This window comes from Rhodnius prolixus, unplaced genomic scaffold (genome assembly GCF_049639745.1).
Source record: "Rhodnius prolixus isolate KJV_2025 unplaced genomic scaffold, Rpr scaffold_4, whole genome shotgun sequence".
Classification (NCBI taxonomy): Eukaryota; Metazoa; Arthropoda; class Insecta; order Hemiptera; family Reduviidae; genus Rhodnius; species Rhodnius prolixus.
This window is the reverse complement of record NW_027411614.1, coordinates 47122322-47150298: the sequence shown is the minus strand read 5'-3', so window position 1 is coordinate 47150298 and position 27977 is coordinate 47122322. Positions and strand designations below refer to the sequence as shown.

General features: G+C 35.5%; 1 protein-coding gene across 7 annotated transcripts in view; it reads left to right on the top strand.

Annotated features, from left to right (window-relative positions):
- The window catches only part of CadN (neural cadherin), a 1042724-nt gene that overhangs the window by 749362 nt on the left and 265385 nt on the right, over positions 1-27977 (top strand). For all 7 annotated transcript variants that reach the window (XM_074131811.1, XM_074131810.1, XM_074131807.1 and 4 more), the window contains one exon: positions 18320-18463. In XM_074131811.1, the coding sequence (XP_073987912.1) occupies positions 18320-18463 (144 nt within the window). The remainder of the gene's footprint in view (positions 1-18319; positions 18464-27977) is intronic.

Here is a 27977-nt window from a genome sequence, read left to right as displayed (position 1 = left end):
ATGTCTTGTAGATGGTTGCGAAGTAGAGGAATACATTTTTTAGTAGCTCTAAATAAAAGAATTCCTCCATTTTTAGCATACATGATCCTCCACTCCTCTGAAGGTGCGATTTTAAGCGAGTCAGGACAGGAAAAGAACCATACTTTGGCTTCATATAATAAACCATGCCATGGTGTAGCATATTTCATAAAAAAAAAAGAAGAAGCAAATCTTCATACAAGAGATTTATATGCTGAAAACTTTATGGCGTTAAGTTTGGCAGCATGAAATCTTTATGGTATTGCTAATCTTGGGAAATATCACATTTATATATTGTTGTTATATTGTTTTTATTGCTTCAAACTATAATAAAAAGTGAGAAAATCACGGATCTGTGAATGATCCGATTTTAGGACCAAATTGTTTCTAACTTTGAATAATTAACCCCTAGTGATGGTCTAACTAACAATGGCGATTTGTAGTTAACTGTATTCCAACCATAAAGCCGTTTTTGCTCATTTTCAGCAACTTTTTTCTCAAAATCTATTTAATCTATGTGGTTGCAAAAAATTACAGTTATAAAGGAAGATTTGCCTTATATTATAAAGCAAATTTGGGAATTTTATCTTTTATAGAAAACGAGAAAAAAATTGTCAAAGTTGGGTGTTTTTTAACGTTACGCTTTTTCGTGCAATTTTTGACGATCAACCCTCCTTATACAACTGTCCTACCAGGGACAGTTTTAATAGAACAGCCTGGGAAATGTGCAATAATATATTTTACAGAATCGTATTTTTAATAGAAAAACTGCACCGATAATTTTCTTTAATACGTCACACACACACTCACATTCAGAATTCAGAAGCTAGAAAGATCTATCGATAGAATGAAACACCTATCTGGAGAAAATTCAGTTTCTATTATCAGGATCGATTAAAGCGGAAGTGCGTAGATGTACTTACAAACTTTTACTGCCCCACTTTTCCTTACTTAACACCCACTTCCTTGTAGCCCACAGAGTTTTGACTTGTTTGGGTTAAGAATCTCGAGATTATCATTTTGATCATTGGCTGGGTCTCCTGCTCAAGTTCTTTATGTTGTTTTTCTGCTGTTCATTATTTTTGATGACTGAATCATAGTTTCAATAGGATGAAAAATTTATGCCAGTTTCAGTCATTACCAAACTTTATTATGTCGAGCTTTCGATTTAGGGACTAGGTCATCTTCAGGACCAATTTACAAAGTTTCCAATGTTTTACATCATTGGTTGGTGTGTCTTCTGTCTTGTCTGTTCATGGACTGAATGTGATCGGTCAGTGTGTGATATGTGTTTTTCAGGTTAATTTTGCCCTCAACTGGGTGCATTATTACTCGAAAAGAATATCTGAGATCTAATTAAATGGGAGTTGCTGACTTAAATAAAGTAATTTCAGTAGGTTTTCGGTTGGTAGCTAACTTGTGCTTCAGAAAGCTTCGTTTAGTTGGTTGTATAGCACATCCTAGGCGCTCCTGATTGGTTACTTTGCCAGCAAAAATTGATAAAAGGCAACTTTACTCCTTTATCTTATTAGAGCAAAGCAGAAATTAAGAAAAATCCCGAAGCGATGCGCTAGCAAAATCTATAGCCTTTCTGATTGATCTGTAACCCTTATTTTGGGTCAGTTTGTTACGTTGAAGTACCCAAAGTAAAATTTATTACGTTCATTTAGTAAATGGTCTTGGGTTGAAAGCAGTGGCCATTAAATGTGAAATATCCCTTCAACATTGACTTGAGTGGGTTAAAAAGTTAATATGGGTTATTTTAGGGAGGAGGGGGTCGTGTAATAGCAAGGGTTCATGGGGGGTCTTTATAATCGGTTTAAAGCTTAAAATAAGTGAAGCGCTCAACTTATTGTCTGCAGCGATGATTGGAATTGATTGATTGATTGATTTCTTTCTAAAATCAACAAATCGCTGCAAATTTCTTTTTCTTACGTGTAAAAAATTTTGTTTAATTTTTTATGTCGTCATTTCGTCATGAGTTTCTTTATCGTTTGGATTGTTCTAATAACTTATGGATGAGATAATAAATTGTTGTGGAAATAACCAATTAAATAAATAAGACAATAAATAATACAACTATGTATAAATTAACAAATCACTAAGTATAAAATTATACTGTGTAATGATAGTTTTGGTTTTCGACCATTGTTAACTTGTTGATTTTTAGAGAATATTGAGATGCGGTCACTGAATTCACAAATAAATTTCTTTTTCTTCATACCAACGTTTCGGTAAATATATTACCTTCTTCAGTGTGTTGTAAAATTTGTGGAGTTTAAGGTTTAGCTAAAATCATCCATAAATATTGATTAATGTTCAATTATTGATGATGTTGCTTAACATTGGAATTGAAACGTTGGTATTAAGAAAAAGAAATTTAATTGTGAATTTACTGACCGCACCTCAATATTCCACAGTACAATTACGAGTATATTGACATTCACCCAGACTTACTTTGGTTAGTTTAAAATTGACCCTGTCAGTTTTTGATTTTGAAGTATTATTATTTCAGAATACAAGGAAATTATTAATACTTACCGGATTATATTTACAATTACAGTAAGTACACATTTTTAAAGAAAACTTAAGGAAAACGAGAGCCTCAAGTAGCTGGAAAATAGCTGTTCGTAAATTAAGTATTACAGATTCATGGATTTTGTTCAATAACTAATAATAATAATAATAATAATAATAATAATAATAATAATAATAATAATAATAATAATAATAATAATAATAATAATAATAGGGAAGGGATTAGCTATGAGGTTAGCATACTGGACTCCCACGCGGAGGTCCCGGGTTCGAATCCAGCAGCTGACCCTTAGATTTTCTCTTCCTAGGAACTTCTTACAGCTCACTGTCCGGCGATGGACAGTGTTGTCTGTAACGAGAGAACACTGTCCGGAGGCCGGCAGTGCACTGGAAAAAGCTCCGGGCGCTAATAACCTCAGCTGTTGATGCGCAAAAAAAAAAAAAAAAAAAAAAAAAATAGGGAAGGAATTAGCTATGAGGTTAGCATACTGGACTCCCACGCGGAGGTCCCGGGTTCGAATCCAGCAGCTGACCCTTAGATTTTCTCTTCCTAGGAGCTTCTTACAGCTCACTGTCCGGTGATGGACAGTGTTGTCTGTAACGAGAGAACACTGTCCGGAAGCCGGCAGTGCACTGGAAAAAGCTCCGGGCGCTAATAACCTCAGCTGTTGATGCGCAAAAAAAAAAAAAAAAAAAAAAAAAAAAAAAAAAAAAAAAAAAAAAAATAATAATAATATAATAATAATAATTTTTTTTTTTTTGATGGAGGGGGAAATGCGTAATGCATCGTCGCGGGAGAAATGCCCACGGTATGTGGGACCCTCACCCACTAAAAAACCCACTTCCCCTAGAGGCATTGAAACCCACCCTGGAACTACTTACGCATTACTTCAGGGTAGTGCCTCACAATAGCTCATACGAGCTCTTACCGGCCTTCATTCGATTCAGTATTATGATGGGAGCAGACGGAAGTCCAGCTCCTGTTTCTTTCTTTTTAATATTACCTTGGCAAAGGTAATCACCCGGTCCCAACAATCTCTACGGGAGAGCATAATCGCTACTATGTTCTCGGGCGCGATTCTCCCGATCTCTTGCTCCAAGCTCTCCCTCTCCGGCACCCATATATCACACATAAAAAATGTGTGATGGGCGTCATCGAGGTCAGAGTCTCCGAAGATGCATGACGGGTCTCCAACTTTCCCCATCCTATACAGGTACGAGGTGAAGTACCCGTGTCCCGTAAGAAACTGGGTGAGGTAGTAGTCGACCTCGCCATGCTCTCTTCCGGCCCACACAGAAGGGTTGCCAATGAGCCGTGCAGTCCATCTGCCTCGGGTGTCCGTCCGCCATCTCTCATGCCAGGACTGAATAGAGTGATCCCTGGCCACCACCTTCGCCTCCGATCTTCCGAGGACTTCCTTTAAATCGTAAGCCATCTTACGTTCCTGGGCCAACAAATCGATGGGGATCACTCCAGCCACCACTAGTGCCGCAGGCTCCGAGACCGTTCTGTAGGATGAGGCGATCCTGAACGCTCCTCTTCTTTGTACCGAAGCCATCTGCTTTCGGTACTTTTCCTTTTTAAGCGCGTCGGCCCAAACTTCACACCCGTACAGAAGTATGGCGTTTGTTATCGACATCAAAAGTGCACTAGAAAAAGCTCCGGGCGTCAATAACCTTAGATGTTAATGCGCCTTAAATCATTTAAAAATAAAAAAATAAATAATAATAATAATAATTAGTTGGCACCGAAATCTCTTTGGAAAAACCCTTTCAAATCTATTATTCAGATCAATACTTACAGAAAAACACAGACTCGTGGAAATATGATCGTGGAGAATAAGTTTGTGTGGAAATCGCTATTGGAACTTAGGCTGAGCATTGCGGCATTGATCTAAGTGCACTTTCCTTATTCCTGTAATTGTCATTACATATATTGAATTTTCCAGGATTTTTTTTACCTTCTGTTACACAAAAACTGGGCCATAATTTGGTTCCCTTCTCTGGCCTCTGACAGTGGAGCCTTTGAACTTGCTGAGAGAGGAGTCCCGAGTCCAAGTGCTGTAGTTCCTCTTCTTCGTAACAAGGTTAATCAATGGACATTGAATCTCTGGAGATCACGAACAGTAAAGGGCAGTCCTTCAGTCTATTCATTTCTCTATCAAATTACAAATGGTCTGTTGGGCACCAACAAGTGACCTGTTTACCTCCAGACAAATACTACATCCCTTTTTACAGGGACACGGAGCAACTCTAGGGAATTTTTTTTTTTTTTTTTCTATGAAGGCACACAACAAACCTTCTAAATTCTCCTTTAGAAATGTAATTGTCTTGTTTCCCCCCCACCACCACCAAGATGAAAACTTGAAGGTTTGGAAACCTCAAGAGAATTTTGATTCTGTTAGAACGTTTGGAATTCTAAAAATGTTTTAATATCTAATGAATTTGTTGAAATTTCATGTGTAACGAAATAATTCGTAATTTAGAATTCCTTAGTGTTCCAAGTCCTTAGTTTTCTAAAGCTTCTTTGTGAGGAAGTGGAGGGATTTTCCTTTCTATTTTGATCCAAGTCTTTTCTCACAATTTCCCAGTTGGTCTCGCCAGTTATTCTTTTACTCTCTTTCGTGAAACCAATAGCTTTTTTTTTCATCTCTCAACAAACACTGGTCATAACTTTTCCGGCAGTTGGAATCGACCTCTTTTAGGTGCGGTGGGACTGGCTTTTCCACCCATGGCTTTGATCACTGTTTCATTTCCGTTCTAAAGAGGCCCATTCACCAAAAAAAAAATCGAGCAAAATCTTTTCTTTTCTTTTTTTTTAATGGTCCAGATGTTACGTACTTCGAAATTGGGTTTCGCATTGCTTTTAGCTCAGCATTTCAACTTTTGGCACCCCAACCTACGCATAGCTCTTTCACTTTTAATCATTGGTATAACATTTACCAACTATTTCAACTTGATTTGCCTAAATTCTTAGCTAGCTATCTGATCACTCATCATCTCATCTAAAGTAAAGTAAAGTAATCGCCTATTTTTTCAGGCGGGGCTTAACGTCCAACTGCCAATTAGGTATCGTAGACGGAGGCGACTAGCAAACATACTTTACTGTAAAAGTTATTATATTAACAATTAAATAAAATCCAAGGGCTAGACTAGTACCGCAATACATCTTAGCTTTGCGGGTCTAGCCTGTAACCGACTAACATACTTTACTATAAATTTCTCATATTAACCATTAAATAAAATCCAAAGCCTTAGACCGGGAATCGAACCCACTAAACCAACAATACATATTAGCTTTGCGGGTCTAGCCTATAACCGCCTAGCAAACATACTTTACTACAAATTTCTCATATTAACCATTAAATAAAATCCAAAGCCTAAGACCGGGAATCGAACCCACTAAACCAACAATACATATTAGCTTTGCGGGTCTAGCCTATAACCGCCTAGCAAACATACTTTACAGTAAATTTCTCATATTAACCATTAAATAAAATCCAAGGCCTAAGACTGGGAATCGAACTCAGTACCACAATACATATTAGCTTCGCAGATCTAACCGCTCGGCTACCGTGGCGCCTTCATCACCTTTAATCGAACTAAGTACTATCCCAATATTAAGTCATAACGCCAATCATCGTATTCTTCAGTTCGTCTGACGATCGGGTCATAGTTTCAAAATTCTTCGAAATTTAAATTAAATATAAGTAGGTCTTCCTGAATTAGGAGAGAGGGGGAGAATTACTGCATGATTCCCCAATTTCTCCCTCAGGGTTTGCATGTGCGTAAATGAAATTCACAGAAAGATTTTATAATAACATGCATTTATGCACCAAAATTATAAATTTTTGCCTAAAACGACAGAGTTGTTTTTGTTTTTTTATTCTGGACCGATTCCTCGCTAATTGAATCCTTAATATAAATACTTTATGATCACTTAAAGCTAATATAAATTCAAATTCAGAAAAATCATGTATTTTTTACGAATATAACGAACTTAGCTTTAGTAATTTGACGTTGTGTATTAAATGCAACTCGACAGTCTCCATGTAATGTAGATTGTTTTCAGCTGATTAAATTTCCGACCAGCTGTTCCAGAAAATGAATATCCAATTAATGAACCAATCCTCTGTTCTTAGTACAGACCAAAAGTATTCTGAAATTGGTTTTACATTTATAGAATTTAGGAGAACAATATTAGGGTTGCTTGGATTTATTCTTTAACTTTTTGTTATTGTAGATAATGCACTTTAAATATCTATATTTAGATTATTATTTTTTTAAATAAAAGTAGATATAAATTTATTAGCTATCTAAATCCTCCTAAATCCCTCAGTACCTCTTTAGTAAATGGAGTTTTTTCATTTAAGTAAAGTAATGGCTATTTTTTCAGGCCTGCTTTACGCCTAACTACCAAATTAGGCGTCGTAGACTGAGGCGATTAACAAACATGCTTTACTGTAAATTTCTTTTATTAACCATTAAAATAAAATCCAAGGCCTAAGACCAGGGGAATCGAACCTACTAAACCAACAATACATCTTAGCATTGCGGGTCTAGTCTCATAACCGCTCGGCTACTCGGTGAGATTGTTCACTATTTGAAGATTTTCTTGATAATGATAACCACGTTTCTTTTTAAACTAGGAATACTTATTAATTTTTTTTTTTTTTTTTTTTTTACATTTAAGCTCAAATTAAGCCCGAACATTTTTGGTCGCTAGTTTCTATTCGGGAAATCGAACTTCTGTCAAGATATTTATCCTTTTATTTAAAAAACTATTAAAGAACAAGAAATGTTTTATAGGTCATTACCAAACGAGTAATTCCTTTGGAAACTCAATTTCATACGATCGCCTTACTTACTTTAATTGGAAGTAAGAATAAGTAGTTGTGTAGATAATGCCTTGTTTATTTTTATGAATATAGGCTTGCTTTGGAATTACCTGCTCTATAATGGCGTATAATTGCAGAAGAGAAAATCAGCTGCTCTCTCCCCTGTCCCATGAGAAATAATTATTAGTGAGAAATAAACCAGCAGGAGAAAACCCTGGGAGAAATTATTGCCTACAAAGAGGTGAGCTATTGCAGTCCTTCACTTCCTCTGAGATTAGCCATTTTTCTCCTGGGTCTCTATATCCACCTTACTCTGGGATTGGTCCGGTACACACTGCTTGCTTCTTCCTCTTGTTACATCCAGCGCCATCTATCTTCGGCCTTTCTCCATCCTGCCTAAATTCATTTTCATCTCGCATTTTTCGCCCAATGCTACTTCTTCTTCTTTTTCTTATTGTGCGCGACAATAAATATTTTCCCTTTGTGTTCCGTATAAATATTACTTCCTGTTTCTATATAAATCCATTCTCAACACAATTTGGGCTATTTCTCCGTAAAATAATAGTAATAATAATAACGAAATTCCATTAATTATTTTATTTTACTGGTCTACACTCAAAAAAATGTCTTTTGAATTTTAATAAATTGTCCTAATAACGATATTGGTTAATGACCATCGCAGTCGCGGCGATAAATTTACGTATAATAAGTATTTAATTGTATGGAGGCTCCAGGGCTAGTTTTGGATGCTTCGGTTAAGGCTAAATCTTCGCCTTGAGGATCTATCATTATCTTAATAATTACATTAAAGCTATGTAACTTGCATTCTTAACTTGGAAGAGGTTTATTGCTTCGTTCAGTCAATACTATCCAAATTTACTTATCGAACCATTACTGTAACAAGGACTATGTAGAACACTACATCAAGTACCTCGCTACTGGTTTCTTCAGTTAAGTGTGAATCAAGTCACAACCACCTCGGCACACTTAGTTTCCGAGAAAAAGTCGTTATCCATATAGCTTGGGACACACTGTACATATATATTTGTCTAAATAGGGGCGTATATTTTTGACACGGTGCACAGGCACACAGGAGAGGTAAGGACTTCCTGAGGTAGAACTTTTCTTATCAGCTGAGGGTTTTTCATTGTTTTCCCCCGCATTATTTACTTTTATACTATAGTAACAATTTATGTAATTAGCTGGAGGTTATAGTATTTATACTGGTACTTCTTATGTACATATGTATATACTTTCATTAAATAAAATGTTTTCTTCTAAATCATTCCGATGCCCATTTTGAGTAAAGATCGAATTAATTGACTGCCATCATTTCTATCCAAAATGTCCACTTTTTTTTACTGTTTAAGATTGCAGTTTGTTCCAGAATTATTATTATTTTTACTTTATTTACTTTCACAACTGCAGTACATATTTCTGCAATAAGTGAAGCTGATACAACATGATACATAGATAAGTACATGAATGGCATGAGGCCAGAATTCAGCCATTGGTGGAACTCCCAAGGAGGTACAGTTCCAACTATTGTGCATTGGCACTTACTTCATAGAGAAGATCGCGTAGGAGGCCACCTGCTCTTCAGCTGTATTTGCTGGTAGAGTAGTTAGTTGGCATACTAGTGGATTTAGGATGTGAGATGATTGATGTATGGAATTTAATGTAAAACGGGATCATAGCAGCCTCTGAAACATAGGGAAACTAGGAGATCTCGGAGCAAGATAGAGTGAGGAGTATTAGTGATTCTACGGAGTGTTTTTTGATTGGAAGGATTGGATTCTGTAGATATTGGAAGTTTTGTCTGTGAGTCCCAAAGCTCCATTCCGTAAGTCCTCCAGAATTATTAAGTTCAAAAATTGCCATCTTTTTTTAAAAAAAAACAAAAGTGAAGTTTCGCTTATTTAATAAACCACAGAATCTATAAGTTTCTTTCTGTTAATTATTAATCATTTATTTTACTTTGTTATCGGTGCTTGCTTTGTTTCTTTTATATTTATTTATTTTGTCAAAAGATGTACATTAAGATGATGAAGATACAGAATGCTCGGCTTTGCAAAAAAAAAAAAAAAAAACCCCAGACCTAGAATAAGGATCCATTTATTAGTTACGTGGAAAAGAAAATCATGTTAATAAGGATAAGACAGGAAATGAAGCCCATTTTGGGCAAAGGCCTGTCCAATTGCATGCCGAATGCCGAATGGCTGGTTCACAATCAAGCTTTTATAATCAGCCAATCTTTGGGAGTCATTTTCAGCCTTCTTGTGTTACCCAGTACTAGCCACACGGTTTCCCAATTTCATATTGAACCTTTCCCCCCCCAGGAGAATTGGTTTTAGGGGAAGTACGAGTAGTTCTGGTTTCCCCTGAAGTGCCATTATGGTATTAGTACCACCGTATACCACGTTGCCACTGTTGGCAAGTACATTTCAGTCGGTTGCTTAATGATGCTTAATATCATCCAGTACTGTGATTGGATTATTCAACTATTTCTTTGTGTTTTAAGTAAAAACTTTAAAGTGTAAAGAATTTTATTTAAATAAACTCGTTCACCCTAAATTATTTCTTTGCACTACGTGGTCCAGTGTATAAAAACAAAATAGATAAAAAATTTCCCTCAACTGGCCGGACGCTAGCAACTCCATCTAGGGTAGAATTGATATATTACTTACTGTTTTATATATTTTATACATATCACGATCGTAGCTCCATCTATCTATCGTTTCTGACAGCACACTGCCCACTACTTCCGGTCGCCAATATACTCCAGAGAATACAAAATAAAGTTCTTCCCTCTAAAAGTGCAGTTTTTTTTTATTTTTTTTTTACTGTATATGGTTAACCTTTCTACCTATAATCTGATTACCTTTGTTACATGTTGGCAGTTTTTCCCAAAGATATTCTTACATATAAATTTCCCGCAAACATAAATTTAAAATTATCATTTTGATTCCTTTTTTCCTTTCTGTAGAATTTGGTATTTTATATTTTGAATTCATTTTCAAAAAAGAAAACTTGGTCACTTATCTTTCATTTTATTTTTTCGGTTTTTACTTTTTGTTATCTTGACCATGTGGATTCTATTTATGACCTACCCGTTTCCGTTTTAACTATTATTTATGGTAAATCCGGTCAGTTTGGCTGTAAGAAGTAATAGTGGTCAACACGAAATATTTTAAGTATTTGATTTTTTATTTATTAATATATATATATATATATATTTATATATACAGGGTGTCCCAAGCTTTATGGATACAGGGTGTCCCAAGCTTTATGGATACAGGGTGTCCCAAGCTTTATGGATACAGGGTATCCCAAGCTTTATGGATACAAGGTGTCCCAAGCTATATGGATAACGACTTTTTCTCGGAAACTAAGACAGCTAGAAAAAAACTAAAAAATACGTGTCCCCTTAGTTTTTTGTTAGAAATCCAAATTTAATTTGTAAATGTTTTTCGGTGCTTCCAGAAGCGAGATACAGGCACCAACTTCATTTTTTCAGATGGGAAGGTGCGGTTTTTATTTAAGAAATAGATTCCTCTATTTTTTTTTTTAAGAAAAATTTACTTGAAAGGTTTTTTTCTGTGAGCGATATTTTACAAGTTATGAATGAAAACATGATTCTTATAAGAAATTTCAAAATGATAATATTATAACGGGTGTTTCGGGGGGGGATACATGAAATAAAAACTGGACGAGTTTACTCAGTTGATAAAACTTCTGAACATCACTGATTCAATGACTTAAGATTTAAATGGAATTTCCTGTAACATGTTTCTGTGTTAAAAGAAATGAATGATGAACATGAATGAATGATAAAAGAAACGAATAATGAACATGAATGAATTAACATGATTAAATGATGAACACGAATGAATATTAAACATGAATCAAAGTTCAACATGAATGAATGATGAACACGAATGAATGTTAAACATGAATCAATGTTGAACATGAATGAATAATAAAAACGAATGAATGTTAAACATGAATCAATGTTGAACATGAATGAATGTTGAACTTGAATGAATAATGAAGAAATGAATTTTTGATGAACATCTGGAGTAAACACACTCACACGACTTTCTCTTACTAGCATTCTCAAGGTTCTAACTGACATATTTTTCTTTTCTCACACAAAATCTGTATTTTTCTATCATAATTAATTTTTACTAAGTTATCAACGTTATTTTGCATGTGTACACTGTTTAGATCAAGGCGCCACGGTAGCCGAGCGGTTAAGAGACTAGACCCGCAAAGCTAAGATGTATTGCGGTACTAGACTAGGCCTTGGGTTTTTATTTAATGGTTAATATGAGATACAGTAAAGTATGTTTGTTAGGCGGTTATAGGCTAGACCCGCAAAGCTAAGATGTATTGTTGGTTAGTGGTTCGATTCCCGGTCTATAGGCTTTGTAGTTTATTTAATGGTTAATAAAATAAATTTACAGTAAAGTATGTTTGCTAATCACCTCGTCCACGACACCTAATTGGTAGTTGGACACAAAGCCCGCCTGGAAAAATAGGCAATTACTTTACTTTACTTTTTACTGTTTAGGCCGAAATGTTGCTTTAAGTGGGAACTTCATTATCGTGTTCAGGATCCTTCTCCCTCCTGAAGGATTGTTCCTAAACAATTATTCAAATAAAGATTGCTGATTTAAATTAATGTAATTTAATACGAATTAAGTTTAGAGACAATTGTGGATAGGCATTGCTGAAAAAAAATCTCCAAAACCGGAAAGAATATATTAAGTAAAGAGGTACTTCCGCTTTTAAGATATTCATAAAACTCAATTTTAACAATACATTTATCACTTTTCTATAAAATGGAAAAACAGAACATTACTCTGAGTAAGGGAAAGCCAGGAATTGGTTCAGCGGATTATCATTTATTAATTGTAAAACCTTCATCAAAATCGGCAAGCTTAGTTTAATGTTACCATAAGCCCTAACACAATGTTTTCACATCAACTTGCAACTTGTTCTCATTAAAAGCTTAACTGTTTTAATATTTTTGTGCTTTCTCATATAAAATGTTTTACCGGGGATATGTGCGCCTTTTAAAACGTGAGAACATTTTAAATAAGTAAACATGTAAAAGTTTTAAGCTCCTTAATCTATTTTTAAGTGCAAATAGGTTATGTAATTTAAATGAGAGTTAGCTTATGTTGAGAGGATTTCATTAATGTGTGTATTATGTTCATATTTATTTATTTGTGAATGCCTACCAAAAAGTCTTAACACCACGTCCTCTGGTAAATAATAATAATAATAATAATAATAGACCTGCGAAGCTAATATGTATTGTGGTACTGGGTTCGATTCCCGGTCTTAGGCCTTGGATTTTATTTAATGGTTAATAAAAGAAATTTACAGTAAAGTTTGTTTGTTAGGCGGTTATGGACTAGACCCGCAAAGCTAACATGTATTGCGGTACTAGTCTAGGTCTTGGATTTTATTTAATAGTTAATATGAGGAATTTATTGTAAAGTATGTTTGTTAGGCTGTTAGAGGCTAGACCCGCAAAGCTTAGATGTATTGTTGGTTAGTGGGTTCGATTCCCTGGTCTAGTCCTTGGATTTTATTTAATGGTTAATATGAGGAATTTATAGTAAAAGTATGTTTGCTAGTCGCCTCCGTCCACGGCACCTAATTTGGTAGTTGGACGTTAAGCCCTCGCCTAAAAAAATAGGCGTTACTTTGATTTAATAATAATAATACACTCGGAGGTCCCGGCTTCGAATCCAGCAGCTGACCCGTAGATTTTCTCTTCCTAGGAGCTTCTTACAGCTCACTGTCCGGTGATGGACAGTATTGTCTGTAACGAGAGAACACTGTCCGGAGGCCGGCAGTGCACTGAAAAAAGCTCCGGGCGCCAATAACCTTAGATGTTGACGCGCCTTAAATCATTAAAAAAATAAAATAAAAAAAAAATAATAATAATAATAAAAGACTATAAGATTAGGTAAATCAGAACTAATTGAATGTTACAAAAAAAGGAACACAAATCGTTATCTTCTTAAGAAAGGCACTTTTTGCCAAAATTAATACCAAGAGTATTCGAGTCTCTGGACTCGAGCAATGTCTCGGAATAATTTCAAAACAGTTGTGTCAAAATGTCGGAACTTGTATTTATTCTGTAGTGTTATCTTACACAGTTCTTTGTGCTATCTACCTTCTTTCCAGTCCCTGGATCGAATTCTAGACTAGGATGTTAGGAGGTGGGGGAGGTAACCGAACACTCTCGATGGACTAGTCTAATGGAGGAGAGGTAATAGAGGAAATCTGATGGACAACATGAGCGCCGAGTAGTACTGGACAAGACGGGCGATTACGCCTACGTGAGACGTGTGACGTATCTACCTCACTTTACGAGCTGTCACCATCTCTCTATCGATTCTCATGTTATCATCATCTTCATGCTGTGGAAGGGACCTCCACGATTATTACTTCCTATCAACAGTTTCTAGGGCATCGCTGACCTGTCTATTCGTGTTATCAGTCACATGTTAGGTTCCTCTTCTTCGGCCGACCCATTTTCAAGATTATATAGAACCTATCCACTAATCACTGGATCACTGGCCAGCGTCCCGTATAATGTTTTATATATTTTATGACAGCTACTTCCATTGCATCATCTTGGCCTCCGCAGATTCTCTCCTACACCCCCTTTCTGCCGATAATTTTGTAACTTTGGTCCATTGTCTGCCGTTCACAGCATTCTACTGAAATCGTTCTGCATAATAGCATACTGATCTAAATCTTCTAATCTGCACACTATAAAGACGAGGCACTGTACCCATCTCGATGACCGATCTTTTTCTTTCATCAGCTTCCGTGAAGCCTTTTTTTTTTGCCCACTGATTTCCGCCGGCTCTTGGAGATCAACCAGCCTTACTTTCTTCATATCCTCTTTCAAAAGAGAAAGCCGCTTTTTGAGGTAAGCCCTTGCTTCCTTGTAGAACTTCTACACTTTGCTTATCGGGACTACTTCGTTATCTGTAGAAGACTTTCATAGCTAAAAGATATACGTATATATATCTATCGTGGGTTATTCCTTCTTTTCTAGACTTTCAATATCCCTACAAATTTTTTGCAAAACATTGCTCCGCTAAGAGAATGCTGAGACTTTTGTGATCCCTATTTATAGGAACTGAAACGTTTAAAGAAAATTCATTTTCATTTAGGGAAAATTGTACGTACATATTGTGTTGGGCGTATAAAATATTTGATTTTTCTTTTTTTTTTTAAATTAACAATGCTGTGGCACTGGTTCATTAATTGTTATTGCATTTTCCGCAGTAATTTATTTTCTAAGTATTTCAATATAACTGGCTTTTATTAAGGTTACAATTCATTTGATTTTGTTTTTATTGTGTTCACTCTAGTTTTGATTTTATTGCCGAAATTAACTTTGGAATTTCATTGTGGAAAATTGTGTGGACAAAAAATTGGGCGTTCAGGGTATTTTTGGGAAGGGGGGTACAATAAATAAAATAATAAATTCAAACCAATTTCACCATTTTTTTTGTTTGAAAACTCTTAATGGGAAATAGTCAATTATTAATAATTTTTCATTTTCCATTACGTAAGACCACCCGGAAATAATATGGTTCCAAACGAATGAAGAAGGAAAAGCTAAAATATGGAAATTAAAGATTTGAGTGCTGCATTTAACTATAGAAAATATAGAAATTACTTTAATTACGGTTCCAATTTTATAACTTTATTTTCAATTGAACTTAATTCATTGAGAGAAATTTGGATCTTCTATTGAAATAGTGCAGCAGATCCATTATTTGCCTAGTATTCTTCATTCATCTGAGTTATTTTGATGAACCACAGTTGATTGAGCCATTCATTTGAACATTATTAATTCTCTTTTATTAAGTTGCTTTAAAACTTCATTTGCATAAGATTTATCGTTAATTCCTTCAATTGATTTTTTCATCTTGATTTCCATTCATTTTATCCAAATCCGTTTATTGACTTTCTGATGATCGTATTCTGTGGTATTTCTTTTAGACTACTCCAGAAGATTTGGACGGAAAAAAATCCATTATCCAAGAGTTCACGACTTCATCAAGTTAATCTGGCTGTCGGATGTCGCGTAAATTGTAATATGTACGAGGGTCGTTTGAAAAGTCCGTGCAAAAATAAAAACTACTTAATTTTTTAGGGTAAACCTTTTTTATTTTTCAACATAGTCTCCTTTTAGACTTATACACTTCGTCCAACGCTGCTCTAGTTTGTTGATCCCTTCCGAATAATAGGATTTGTCCAAGTCTGAAAAATAGCCATTCGTTTCTGCAATCACCTCCTCGTTTGAAGAAAATCTTTTTCCCGCCAGCCATTTCTTCATATTGGGGAACAAATAGTAGTCCGAGGGAGCCAAGTCTGGAGAATAGGGGGGGATGTGAAACGAGTTGGAACCCTATTTCCATTAATTTTGCGACCACAACTGCTGAGGTGTGAGCTGGTGCGTTGTCGTGAATGGAAAAGGACTTTTTTTGTGGGCCAATCGTGGGCGTTTTTCTTGCAGCTCGGTTTTCAAACGGTCCAATAACGATGAATAATATGCACCTGTAATAGTTTTACCCTTTTCCAGATAGTCGATGAGGATTATTCCTTGCGAATCCCAAAAGACAGTCGCCATAATCTTTCCGGCCGAAGGAACGGTCTTCGCCTTTTTTGGGCGCAGATGGTAACCCATTGTTTAGATTGTTCTTTGGTCTCAGGAGTGTAGTGATGTATCCATGTTTCATCCACAGTGACGAAACGACGCTTAAAGTCCTGCGGATTCTTCTGGAACAGATGCAAACCGTCCTTGCAACACTTCATACGATTTCGTTTTTGGTCAAGCGTGAGCAATCGCGGCACCCATCTTGCTGGATAGGTTTGTCATGTCCAAATGTTGATGCAAAATATTATGTACCCGTTCATTCGAGATGCCCACAGCACTAGCAATCTCACGCACCTTCACTCTTCTGCCATCCATCACCATATCATGGATTTTATCAATGATTTCTGGAGTAGTAACCTCAACAGGGCCGTCCAGAACGTTGAGCGTCACTTGTGCCCATATGGCCACTCCGAAAATTTTGAAACCACTTATAAACTGTTCTAATCGAAGGTGCAGAGTCACCATAATGTTTATCAAGCTTCTCTTTAGTCTCCTGAGGCGTTTTGCCTTTCATAAAGTAGTGTCTAATTCTTTTTCGTCCATTTTTTGAAAATCACTCGACTTCCTCGATTCAAACGAATGCCAAACACAAAGAAATAGACCGATCTGGCTGAAACTTGGTGTGTGTTCTTCCAAGAGATGCTACTAACTAAACATAACCTCGATACGCGCCAGTAGTGCTATCTCTCTGACTTTGCACGGACTTTTCAAACGACCCTCGTATATTTGTGGGCAGCGTGAAAGCATAGATTTTGAACTGATGGCGATACAAGATGATTAAGAGTTCGTCAAAAGTTGGTAGTGAAATATATTATTGGGGCCTCTCACGAACCTGGGACAAAAACTCATTCGCGTCTAAATCACGTATTGTTGAGATCACTTTCATGAGGCCTACAAACGGATATTTCCGTTTTTTTTTTTTTTTAGAAAAGAAAATCTGCCTGAATGCTTCAAGTTATTTATTTACGATCTTTCTAATGCTTGTGTATCTTAAATTATTCCACCTTCCTTCTTTGTAAGTTTCTAATTTTTAAGTTTCTTACCTGTAATCAATCATACGATCAAATAAAAAGAAAAAATAATTATTGAAAACTTAAAAGGAATGAAAATTTAGTAAAAGAATATATACGCTCTCTTACGAATTATTTCAACACTTTTGTATTCATATCATTCATAAAGTTGGATAAAAATTAAGAACATACAATTTAAATCCAATATAATAATGCATTTTGTTAATATACTAATTAAAACCTAATTTATAAAAGAAAATTAATTACAGAAACTAGTAATATAATAATAAAAAAATAATAATCCCACAAAAATCAAATTTTGTATCCGGGGTACATAATGCTGTAGGAGCTAAGTGTAGAATCACAGCTAAAAGGCGTGGTAGAATATCAAGATATTTATCGGCCAATCAGAAAGAAGTACAGTAGCCATATTTTGTACAGATAGATACTTAATACGCATTGGCTGATGTTTCCCTTCCCACTGCCCTACCCATCGCACACTATTGGTGCATATACCATTATGTTCTACTGTTACAAAAGTTGTATTTTACCTCGTTTTCTAGCGATAATTTTGTCCAATTACGCAATATCTCTGGTTAGTTTTATTTTATACACATTATTAGTTCCAAAAATACTTAAATATGACCTTTAAACAAACATTTACGTGTTTCATTTGTTTGTAAGACTTTAAGGTAATCATTCCCTTATCTTTACCTTAAATGCTATAACTTATAAAAGTGGACTATTTAGTGTTGTTATTGACTGCCCGGGGGCAACTGACTACCTGTTTAAGTGGACTATTTAGTGTTGTTATTGACTATCCTGAGCAACTGACTACCTGTTTAAGTGGACTATTTATTGTTATTGACTGCCCGGGGGCAACTGACTACCTGTTTAAGTGGACTATTTAGTGTTGTTATTGACTATCATGAGCAACTGACTACCTGTTTAAGTGGACTAATTAGTGTTGTTATTGACTATCCAGAGCAACTGACTACCTGTTTTAGTGGACTATTTATTGTTATTGACTGTCCAGAGCAGCTGACTACCTGTTTTAGTGGACTAATTAGTGTTGTTATTGACTATCCAGAGCAACTGACTACCTGTTTTAGTGGACTATTTATTGTTATTGACTGTCCAGAGCAGCTGACTACCTGGTTTTTTAACGGAATTACTAAATTAAATTCTTTTTTTTTTTTTGTTTACTTTTACAGTGACAAAGTTCATCCGAATTGGAATAGCTGATAAGAATGACAACCCGCCATACTTCGACAAGGCGTTGTACGAGGCGGAAGTGGATGAAAACGAGGACATACAGCACACAGTGCTTACTGTCACCGCCAAGGATCATGATGAATGTAAGTCAAAATCATTTTACGTGCATGATTTTTGTTTTTTTTTTTTTTTAAATTCATTTTTCATTGTGGTATAAAAGAAAATTAAATTGTTGATAAACTTGCAAAGGAAGCCACCAATAGTGGGGGAAATGGCTAACTATAAATTACCATACACCGATATCAAGTGTACAATTTGCAAAAACAGCACTACAAAAATGGCAAACAGATTACAGTAACGATAATAAAGGAAGATTCTATAAAACTATGGCAGATCAGTTACCTAGACAACCATGGTTTAAGGGAACTGTCACTAATAAATGGGCATGTTACTACAATAAATAGGCTGAGAGCGAACCAAGCGGTGTGATCGTATCTTCACAGGATCAACAAAAGGTCCTCTCTCCTCTTTGCGCATATTGCAATGAGGAGGAGGATTTCAAGACAATATAATAATGATATGTCCACGTTATGTGGTAGAAAGGAAACGAATATTTGACGACATATACAGGTATTATTAGATGCACCATTTCACTACGAAGACATAATATTCTCCACCAACATATATGTGCTTAAGTCTAACATATAGCAGAGCTAGAGCTAAGAAATATGAGTATATTTAAAAGTTATAGCCGATTAGAATGAATGGAAGAAAATGATTAGAGAAGGATTACGGTGATTTTAATTTCGGTTAAGCTATAAGGATAGCAGGAATATAGAGTACTGATCCATCCATTAGTTGTAAGTTTGTATGTAAATAGTTGTAATATATAGTAGAGGGATGAATGTGTGAAGCGAATGTATTTATAAGTAAGAATGGAGAGTGAGTGATATTCTAGTGATAAGCACCTAGACCAGTGGTTCCCAAACGTTTTTGACCCATGGACCCCTTTTTATAGTCAAAACTTGCCCATGGACCCCTTTTTATAGTCAAAACTTGCCCTTGGACCCCTTTTTATAGTCAAAACTTGCCCACGGACCAAGTGAAAAAGCTACATAAATGCATAGTATAAAAATTACAAATTTAAAAAAACATTTTGTTGAAGAAGTATTTATTGAAATTATAACTTTTGTTTAAAATAAAATTAATAATTTGGATGAACGTGATGAGATGTTATGAGTGTATTTATATCCGGCTCAATGTTAGTGAGTAGCAACCGCAAATCCCCACGAGTAATCTTAGGTTCAGGTCTGCATGAAGAGCCGTTAAGTGAGCAAGCAAATTTTCATCTCTATTTTGCAATTTTGAAAGATTTAGAAACTGAGAACGTTCTCCTCTTCCCAAGTTTTGTATTTACAGAAAATGTTTTGCAACAAACGGAGATATTACGCTTTTAGTTTTGATTAAATTTAATTGGTCACCCGTGTTAGTCTCTAATTTCCATAATAATAAAGATGGATCTTAGTTTTATTATTTTATATTGAACCTTGCGCGGACCCCCTGACGTTGTTCAGGGACCCCCAAATAAATTTTAATTTTCCACGGACCCCCTGAATGATACCGGGGACCCCTGGGAGTCCGTAGGGACCACTTTGGGAACCACTGACCTAGACGATGCTGGCTGTATGGCGGAAGACAATGCCAAAAAAAGAAAAGAAAACAAAAAAATTCATTTTCGTGTACTTCAGCAATTACCTTGATTTTTTTCCTGAAATTGAAGTGTTTCTTTCGTATTGTTAAAATTTAAAGACGTATACAATTAAAAAATGTCAGATCCTAAATCTTTAATTTCATAAGCTTGGTGCAGCGGAAGTAGTAGCAGCAAAAGAGCCTCCATCACTGTAAACCCGTTTTTTTTTTGTTTTTTTTTAACAAAACACTTCGTCACTTCCGGACAAACAAATTTTTTTTCTCTTAACGAGTGCCGACAAAGACGAGAACTTTCTCGCACTTGCTCTCTCTCTGAGCTTTCTGAGCTTTTATATGGATTTCTGTTAAAAGTTTCTTTTAAAATGGTGAACTTTTACACCCCCCCCCCCCCACTACTTTGTTTAAAATCTAATTAAATTTCAGTTAGGTTTTCTTGGACTTAGTACATTTTATTTCTTTAGTTAGTTTACAGAACAATTAGTTGCAAATGTACTTAAAAACGTTTCTAAAAGTGCCCTTAATTATTTTTGTTGGGAAAAAAGAAAAACCTTGGAAATGATTTTGTGTGTTTGTGTTTTTCATTATGCAAATCTCAGTCATTTGTATATAATTAATTTCTGTTCAACTTCCATTGTATGTATTTTTAATAACAAGACTCAATAGCAGCAGACTTGGCGCAATCTATTAACGGTTCATTTAAATACACGTCTTCTTTTAAAAAAACATTTTATCTTCTATTTTATTATCTATGTTCATAAACATCACGTAACAATTTTTCACATTATCTTCTATTGTAGCTTAATTAACAGAGAGGCACGTTAAATATTATAAAATTTAGAATACGAGGGTCGTTTGATAAGTCCGTGCAAAGTCAGAGAGATAGTACCACTGGCGCGTATCGAGGTTATGTTTAGTTAGTAGCATCTCTTGGAAGAACACACACCAAGTTTCAGCCAGATCGGTCTATTTCTTTGTGTTTGGCATTCGTTTGTGTTGTATAATCGATTGTAATAAATATGTATTATCGATGGACAGTGATATGTAAGGAAGAATATGGAGGATGGCGTCTAATATGTGAGTCTAAAATAAAGCTATAATGAGAAGTCTGTGTAGTATATAAATTGTAGCATATACCTTTTGTCTGATAACCAAGTCACAACATATTTGGCGACGAGGCAATAATTCAACATATCTCGAGTTATATTATACATATAACTAAAATATTTCAACATGTCCAAAGAAGAGGAAACTAAAGGAAAATTTTCTAGTTCACGTATGTTTAATAGTACATTTTCACCATTTAACCCGAATGAGGAGCCTATTGAAAATTTTTTAGAACGTTTAGAATCATATTTTCATATTAATGGCATTAATTCTAGTGCACTCAAAGTGGATCATTTAACAATATTATTAGGACCTGATCAATTTAATATCTTAAAAAACAAAGTGGTGCCAAAAAAAGTAAGAGATTGTTCTTTTGAAGAATGTTCAAAATTTTTGTTGTCCCATTATGCTCCTGCAACACGGGTAATAGCAGAAACTTTCAAATTTCATAGTCGATATCAACAGAAAGATGAGACACTTTCTGATTTTATTTCTGCCTTGAAACAACTGTCTATAAAATGTGAATTTAATGATTCGCTCGATCGAGCTCTACGAGACCAGTTGGTAGTCGGCCTATATGACAAATGGTGAATCGTTTGTTACTTGAAGACAATTCACTTACGTTTGATAAAGCATGCCAGATAGTCCTTGATATGGAAAGTGCGAGTCAGTCTGCTTCAAAGATAGTGTCAAATCAATTTCGTCCCGGTGAAGTCTACACAGTAAATTCTGCCAGTGAAGTAAAAAAGTCTGAGTATGGAAGATTTTCGTCTGCAGGTCAAAGTCGTCATTCGAGAAGTCTATATAGTCATAGACCCAGAGGAAGATCCGCTTCATCAGGTCGCTCTCAGAAAAGATCAGTCAGTCCAAATCAAACAAGACAGAAAGTGAGAGGGCGTTGCAAGCAGTGCTTCTTCAAACATCAGCCCGAAAATTGTCCTTCCAGGCCTTGGGTGTGCTACTCATGTGGGAAAAAAGGTCATACTTCTAAATTTTGTGGTAACGAAAGACACCGTAATGATAGCATTACTTATTTTTGCAATAATCATGTGAGTACTTTAACAGTTACTAGCCCGTTACAACTAAGTATCGAAATTAATAGTAATTTAGTTATTTTTGACGTAGACACAGGCTCAACTTGTACATTGGTTCCTTTAAATATTTTCAAAAAATTTCTTTCTGATAGCTACGAATTAAGTAAATTTAATGGAAATTTAGTTGCAGCAAACAATCATACACTACCAGTCTTGGGTAAATGTGTGGTCACTGTCAAATTCAATTCTAATTTTTTCCATAATCTAAACCTTGTTGTAACCTTACAGAAACATCATAGAGCATTATTAGGTCGAGATTGGCTAGATGTCCTTTCACCAGCTTGGCGACAAATATTTCTTTCAGATAATAGCCCAGGTGTGATAGAAAGCAATGTAGGTAAGACCAATCAGATTAAACCCTTATTAGTTAACAGTGTCAATAAATCATGTGTTATTCGGGAACTTGAAGAAAAATTTCCTGCAGCATTCAGTAAAAAATCAAATAATGAACCTATTAAACATTTCAAAGTCAATATAAATTTAAAAGAAAATTGTGTCCCTATTTTTTGCAAAGCTTATGATGTTCCTTATGCATTACGTAACGAAGTGAAAAAAGAGTTATCATTTCTTGAAAACAAAGGTATCATATCTAGAGTTAGAAATAGTCAGTGGGCCTCTCCCATTGTGTGTGTTCCAAAAAAAAATGGTAAAATTCGTATTTGTGTAGATCTAAAAGTAACGGTCAATAAATTTTTGTCTGTAGATCAATATCCCTTACCAAAGCCAGAAGATTTGTTTCAGAGACTTCATAATTGTAGAATATTTTGTAGGTTAGATTTGTCGAATGCCTATTTGCAGTTGCAAGTAGATGAAAACAGCAAGAAATTCTTAGCTATTAATACTATTTGTGGATTGTTTGTTTACAATCGCCTTTGTTTTGGTCTATCATCAGCTCCCGCAATTTTTCAATCTGTTATAGACGAAATCTTAAAAGATATTGACTTTTGTGGTGCTTACCAAGATGACATGATCATTGGAGGAAAAGATGTAGAATCATGCAAAAACACATTGTTTATTGCCTTAAATCGACTTAATGATCATAATGTCAAAGTAAATTTAGATAAAAGTGAATTCTTTGTTAACTCATTAGAAGTGCTGGGTTATAATCTTAGTGATAAGGGCGTCAGTCCTTGCAAGTCCAAAATAGAAAAATTAGTGAATGTACCGCGTCCACAGAACATTACACAATTAAAGTCCTATTTAGGATTATTCAATTATTACCATAAATTTGTTAAAATGGCACCAGATATATTAGAACCATTACATAAACTACTTAGGAAAGATGTGTCTTGGTTATGGTCAAATGAATGTGAACAGGCATTTCTTAATAGTAAACAAGCCATTTCAGATAAATCCCTTTTGGTTTTGTTCGATCCGGATAAACCAATAATACTAACTTGTGATAGTAGTTGTTATGGTCTAGGTGCAGTCTTAAGTCATATCTACGACGGTGTTGAACAACCTATAGCTTTTGAATCAGCGACCCTTACAGCTGCTCAGAAAAATTATAGTCAACTTCACAGAGAAGCATTGAGTATCATTTTTGGAGTCACTAAATTTCATAAATATCTTGCAGGAAATAAGTTTACAATAGTTACTGATCACGAACCGTTAATGTCCCTTTTTTCAGAAAAGAAAAAACTTCCACAAATTGCCGCAGCAAGATTGCTTCGTTGGTCTTTAATACTTTCCTCTTACCAATACACTATCAAATTTAAAAAAGGATCCAATATACAAAATGCCGATTGTTTGTCACGTCTACCGGACAATAGTGTAGTTGATTTGCCAGAAGACAATATAGATTGTGATTTTGTTTACTTGTCTACACCCATAATTCCACATAAAGAAGTAGCTTCAGCTACAACCAAAGATCTAATACTGAGCAAAGTTTTAAATTGTATAAACGGTAATTTAAATGAACTGAATAGTAATAGTAATTCACAGCTCAAAAAGTATTTTAAAATTCGTAATCTACTCTCTGTTCAAGAAGGTTGCGTCATGTATGGTAACAGGGTGATAATTCCTGATCAATTAAAAGAAAAAGTTCTTTCACTTATTCATGATAATCATGTAGGTATAACTAGATGTAAAATGTTGGCAAGATCATATGTATGGTGGTTTAGTTTAAACTCTGATATTGAGCAAAAAGTCAGGTCATGTAAAGTTTGTCAGTTAACGCAAAACAAATCTCCAATTGTAACTAAGTCATGGCCAGTGTCTAAAACTCCATGGCATAGAGTACACATAGATCTTTTGGATACGCACAAATCTAAATTATTAATTATAATAGATGATTATACTAAATGGGTTGAGTGTTTCATTATGAACAATACCATTTTGAGCAGTGTAACAGCAAAGTTATGTGAATGTTTTTCTAGATTTTCTGTACCTAACGTCATAGTCACTGATAACGGTCCACCCTTTTGCGCTAAAGAATTTGCTACGTTTTGTGAAAACCGTACTATCAAGTTAATACAGATACCGCCCTATAATCCCCGTTCAAATGGTTTAGCGGAGAGAGAGGTGCAATCCTTTAAAAAATTATTAATTAAATCAGTACTAAGTCAAAAGTCAGATATTCCGTTACAAACTCGAATAAGTCAATGTCTATATTCCTTAAGATCAACTCCTTCCAGTGTAACCGGAGTTTCTCCTATGAGTCTTATGTTGAATTACGAACCTAAAACTCCTGTTTCAATATGTAATCCTGTCAGTTGTCAAAATAAAAATAAGCATTTAAAGAGTCCCAAAAAAAGGTCAGTAAGATTTGACATCCCTAAATGTAAAACCTTTTTCGTGGGTGAGAAAGTCCTTGTACATTTGTACGGTCAAAAAGGTCCATTTAAATGGCTACAAGCTGTAATTCACAAGAGACTAGGTAATATGGTCTATTTGGTTAAACTCAATTCAAACGAAATAAAAAAGGTACACATGTCACACTAAAACTTAGTTACTTAAATAACAAAGATCATTTCGATCAAGGAAACGAAAATTACTTTCATATTGTATCTAATAACAATAATAACTTTGAAAACAATTCAAAAAGTGTAGCAATTGAGTCTGATCAAGAAGATGAGAGTCGTATGTCTGTAAATAAAGATGTCAGTCCTAAAGCCAATACATATACTAGACCTGTAAGAATAATAAAGCCACCAAAAAGATTTTCTCATAGTGATTATACATGATGTAAATGTAAATAAAATGTAATGTATATTGTATTATATTAATCCATAGTAGAACGTAAGAACACAAAGTAGTGTAAACCCTTATAGTGCAAGAGTGCATGCAAATCTTTTAAAAGGGAGAGTGATGTTGTATAATCGATTGTAATAAATATGTATTATCGATGGACAGTGATATGTAAGGAAGAATATGGAGGATGGCGTCTAATATGTGAGTCTAAAATAAAGCTATAATGAGAAGTCTGTGTAGTATATAAATTGTAGCATATACCTTTTGTCTGATAACCAAGTCACAACAGTTTGAATCGAGGAAGTCGAGTGATTTTCAAAAAATGGACGAAAAAGAATTTCGTGTGTTGATTAAACACTATGAAAGGCAAAACGCCTCAGGAGACTAAAGAGAAGCTTGATAAACATTATGGTGACTCTGCACTTTCGATTAGAACAGTTTATAAGTGGTTTCAAAATTTTCGGAGTGGCCATATGGGCACAAGTGACGCTGAACGTTCTGGACGTCCTGTTGAGGTTACTACTCCAGAAATCATTGATAAAATCCATGATATGGTGATGGATGACAGAAGAGTGAAGGTGCGTGAGATTGCTAGTGCTGTGGGCATCTCGAATGAACGGGTACATAATATTTTGCATCAACATTTGGACATGACAAAGCTATCCGCAAGATGGGTGCCGCGATTGCTCACGCTTGACCAAAAAGGAAATCGTGTGAAGTGTTGCAAGGACGGTTTGCAGCTGTTCCAGAAGAATCCGCAGGACTTTAAGCGTCGTTTCGTCACTGTGGATGAAACATGGATACATCACTACACTCCTGAGACCAAAGAACAATCTAAACAATGGGTTACCATCTGCGCCAAAAAAGGCGAAGACCGTTCCTTCGGCCGGAAAGATTATGGCGACTGTCTTTTGGGATTCGCAAGGAATAATCCTCATCGACTATCTGGAAAAGGGTAAAACTATTACAGGTGCATATTATTCATCGTTATTGGTCCGTTTGAAAACCGAGCTGCAAGAAAAACGCCCCCGATTGGCCCACAAAAAAGTCCTTTTCCATCACGACAACGCACCAGCTCACAACTCAGCAGTTGTGGTCGCAAAATTAATGGAAATAGGGTTCCAACTCGTTTCACATCCCCCCTATTCTCCAGACTTGGCTCCCTCGGATTACTATTTGTTCCCCAATATGAAGAAATGGCTGGCGGGAAAAAGATTTTATTCAAACGAGGAGGTGATTGCAGAAACGAATGGCTATTTTTCAGACTTGGACAAATCCTATTATTCGGAAGGGATCAACAAAGTAGAGCAGCGTTGCGACGAAGTGTATAAGCCTAAAAGGAGACTATGTTGAAAAATAAAAAAGGTTTACCCCAAAAAATTAAGTAGTTTTTATTTTTGCACGGACTTTTCAAACGACCCTCGTACACTATAGGAACAACGAGCCAAGGATGTTGATAAGCATGTAACGATAGCGAATTTAGTAGCAGAAGAGACACTTATGTAAAGTTCCAGAAGTAGAGATGAGTAACTGTCCTTCTACGCTCCTTAAGCTAAAACATTGGAAGATACAACAGCAAGTAAAAGAAAAGTTGGTTATATCCCAAGAGAAGAAGTAGCACATTAAACTGTCTGTCGCTACAGGAAACCTTAGGGCGAACGCATTCCCGCTGTTCCAGTCTTACAAGTTATGCATCCCACTTCTGGCAACTGGAGTGTGTATATCGCTTCATTGATATGTTACTGCAACAGCTAGTCTGGATTTGCAAATTTGGGGAGTTCCATGCGTTGCGTTGGCTAATTCGGGTACACGATACGGAAGGATTTGTCTTGTCTACTTATTTACAGTTACATGGTAAACCGCAGTCAATACCTGCAAACCACGTATCGTTTTCTTCCTACTGATACTCCCCATTTTGATTAGGGGTTTGCTCTCTTCCTCTCTCTCTCTCTCTCTCTCTCTCTCTCTCTCGTTACAGACAGGAAACAGGAGTCCTGGACTTAAACAGACCCACTCTCCTGCCTGTCAATCAATCCTTTCTTGCAAATCCAGTTCTTCAGCTTCCACTAAGTAACCACCTTTCGCAACGCCGGACATTCTAACGATTTGTGACCACTGTTTTTATTAGAACATTTAAACGGCTTAATGAATCCCGACAAAACGTAGTAAAACGTTGCTTCATTGTGCTACTGGCCATTGTCGGAATAAAACCTTCTTCCCCTTTATTACGAAATTTATTTCCATTTTTATTACTACCAACCAACTGTTTGCTGCAGTTAGTAATAAAACTGTTCAAAAAAAGAATTACCCCCACCTTATTTCCAAGCAGGTCACGCGTTATTGCTGAATATGGCTACCAGAGTGTGCTGATGTACACGTTTTTTCTAGTAAAAATGGTTAAGCATGGCGGTTCTTGAATGGTGTACTATTATATTTGAGGACGGAGATTCGCTGGCTGGTCCATAAATCTAACCAATATCTATATCTTGTATATAATATGTGTACAAATGCCATCTACGTGATGTGATTTAGATTTAGATAGAGCATATGATATGCA